The 3,000-nt window shown below is 54.7% G+C and overlaps 1 protein-coding gene across 1 annotated transcript in view; it reads right to left on the bottom strand.

Annotated features, from left to right (window-relative positions):
- The window catches only part of RFWD3 (ring finger and WD repeat domain 3), a 27,681-nt gene extending 27,042 nt beyond the window's left edge, over positions 1-639 (bottom strand). The window contains exon 1 of the mRNA XM_019505809.1: positions 558-639. Within this exon, the coding sequence (XP_019361354.1) occupies positions 558-603 (46 nt within the window). The 5' untranslated portion in view covers positions 604-639. The remainder of the gene's footprint in view (positions 1-557) is intronic.
- Positions 640-3,000: the final 2,361 nt, after the last annotated feature.

Genomic DNA, 3,000 nt, shown 5'->3' with positions numbered 1-3,000 from the left:
CCGAGCAGGTAGGAGCATCCTGCCCTCGCCCATGCCTCCCCCACGTGGAAAAATTTCATTATTGGAGGGTCATGTTAAATTTGTCTCCCCCCACCACTACAATGAGCTATGCAGCAGCATGTGGGTGAGTGCTGGAGGAGTCAAGCAGCCTTACCCCCACCCCTTGCCCCGAGCTGCGGCTCTGGGTTTGACTCTGGCCCAGGGCACAAAGCACATGCTGGCTCCGGGCACAGCGCTGGCAGCCCTGGCCGTCAACTAGGGCTGGAGCTGCCACCCCCGCTACATCCTGGTGAGAGGGGCAAAGGGCAGCGGTGGGAAAGGGGAGCCGGCCTAGCCTGCATCCACCTCATCTCAGCAGGCGTCAATACGAGGCAGCGCAAGAAAGCAGCAAACCCACCCCGGAGGGCAGGCAGACACCGTGCGCGGGCCGGGCAAAGCCAGGCCCCCGCGGCTCGGCCGGGCGCTGCCCGCAGAATCCCGCGCCCCTCGCCGCGCCGTAGGGAGCGGCCGGAACGGAGAAGCGCGTCTGTGCGGGGCGGGCCCGAGCTCGCGCTCACCTCGCGCTGTGGCCGCCAGCTCTAACGGCCCCACCGCGGCAGCCATCGACTCCCGCCGCAGCCTCACATCCCGCCCCGCCCCGCCACCTCATTGGGGGGCGGAGCCCTCAGTCAACACAAACCCTCCTCCTATTGGACAGCCCGCCGTCGCAATGAGCATTCTTATTGGATGCGGACGCTGCCCGTTCGGCCAGGGGCCGGGAGGAAGGAGGAGGGGAGGTTCACACACTCTACTTTTATTGGCCAGACGGGCCTAGCGGCGGCACGGAATAGAAATGATGCCCCTGTGCTCAGTTATGATTGGCGAGTTGCCTACCGATCACCAAAGTCGGAGGCGGGACACAGCGCCCGGAAGGGAGTTTTCATTGGAGGAGCCTTCTGACGAGGAAAGGGCGCGAGAAAGCGCGCATTCAAATGCCGGGGGAGGGGAGATCTTGTCTTACTCCCCCTCCTGCGAGGAGACGAGGATCTCTGAGGTGCGACCTGTTATTGCACCAGCCACGGAGTTGGTTCACTAAGAAATGTCACCCTAAGAAACCCTCGCCTCACGTGATCTGAGGACCGTCATGGCGACAACATCGCTCTTTACTCTGCTATGAGAACTTCCGAATTCCAGGCCAAATATATTTCCGATGAGTTTATAAAGATGTGTTCTGGTTTAAGTGTTTCTTTTAGAGCAGGGACATCAAACGCATCCAGCCCCACAGGCTGGGTGAGTAGCACAAAGACGGTGGGCAGGTCGGATGAGTAGCAGGGCTGATCAGGGAACCAGATTTCATAGACATTAGGGCTGGAAGGGACCCCGGAGGATCATCGTGTCTAGCACCCTGCCCCAGGGGCAGGAAGTAAGCTGGGATCATAGGATCCCAGCAAGATAAGCATCCAAATGTGTCTTGAAGTGGTTCAAAGTAGGTGCTTGAACTGCCTCTGGCAGCAGTCTGTTCCAAACCTTGGAGGCTCAGATAGTGAAGAAATTCTTCCTTGTGTCCAGCCTGAAACGGTCGCGGTGAAGTTTGTGACCGTTCGACCTTGTCATCCCTTGGGGCGCTCTGGTGAACAGACGTTCCCCCAGATCCTGGTGAGGACCCCTGATAAACTTCTAGGTGGCTTTTCCAGGCTGAAGAGTCCCATGGCTTTCAGCCTCTCATCATAAGGCCTGTTTTCCTGACCTCTGATCATGCACATGGCTCTCCTCTGCATCCTCTCAAGCTTCTCCACATCCTTTTTGAATTGTGGAGCCCAAAACTGGATGCAGTACTCCAGCTGCGGCCTCACCAAGGCCGAGTACAAGGGGAGAATGACATCCCGGGACTTGCTTGAGAAGCATCTCAAGCAAATCCTGCTTGAGAGCGGGCCCACAGACCAGCTCTGCATCCTGGATCCAGAGCACGAGGCTGCTCCAGTGCAAGCACTACAGGCAGCACACGTCACATGTAGTGCAAGTGCTGGACCTAGCCCCATATGTGCAGGATCCATCCCTGTGTGATACATGCAGCAGACATGGTCTAGCACACACCAGTCTGAGTCTGCGACCCTGGTCTAATCTGAGACCCATGGGCAGCAACATGGGTCAGATGATAGAGCTCCACGGGTCAGATCTGACACGTGGGCTATATCTTTTGACTCTTCTTTCCTGGTGTTTACTCCCTGGATGAATTTTCATATAGGGAACAATCACATCCCCTCTCAGCCTTTGTTCTGCTAAGCCAAACAAGGCAGTATCAAAAGAAGCAGAGTCTGCCCCAACTAATGGGCCACTTGCAAACCCCTTTTTACAGCTAGCGTCTGATGGTCTCAAACGCTGCAATGACCAAACAGGGGAAGGAGCAAGAGTTGCTGGATTCATTTTCATGTACTTGACTTGCTATAGTTTGAAAGTGATGGGGATGATTTGCTGAAGGACTTTGAATAAGCTCATTTATCATTGGTCCAACTTGCTTGAAGGTTAAATGCAGATGAGTTTCTGTCTTCAACCATACCCTGTTGCCAAAAGCAAAACTTGGTGCCTTCTGATTGATGCTGTTGGTCTGCATGATTAGAATCATAGAAAATTAAGGTTGGAAGGGACCTCAAGAGGTCATCTTGTTCAACCCCCTGCCCAAAGCAGGACCAGCCCCAACTACATCATCCCAGCCAGGGCTTTGTCAAGCTGGCCCTTAAAAACCTCCAAGGATGGAGATTCCACCAGCCTCACTGGGTAACCCATTCCAGTGCTTCACCACCCTCCTAGTGAGAGAGTTTGTCTAATAAGTGACCTAAACTTCCCTTCCTGCAACTTGAAACCATTGCTCTTGTTCTGTCATCTACCATCACTAAGAACAGTCTAGCTCCATCCTCTTTGAAACCACCCTTCAGGTATCAGATCCCTGCTCACTCTTTTTTTCTGCAGACTAAATAAGCCCAGTTCCCTCATAAGCCATGTGCCCCAACCCCCTAACCATTT

Source organism: Gavialis gangeticus, unplaced genomic scaffold (assembly GCF_001723915.1).
Source record: "Gavialis gangeticus isolate Ggan-Ray unplaced genomic scaffold, GavGan_comp1, whole genome shotgun sequence".
NCBI classification, from domain to species: Eukaryota; Metazoa; Chordata; order Crocodylia; family Gavialidae; genus Gavialis; species Gavialis gangeticus.
Note: the sequence above shows the minus strand (reverse complement) of the source record. Positions and strands in the feature narration are given on the sequence as shown.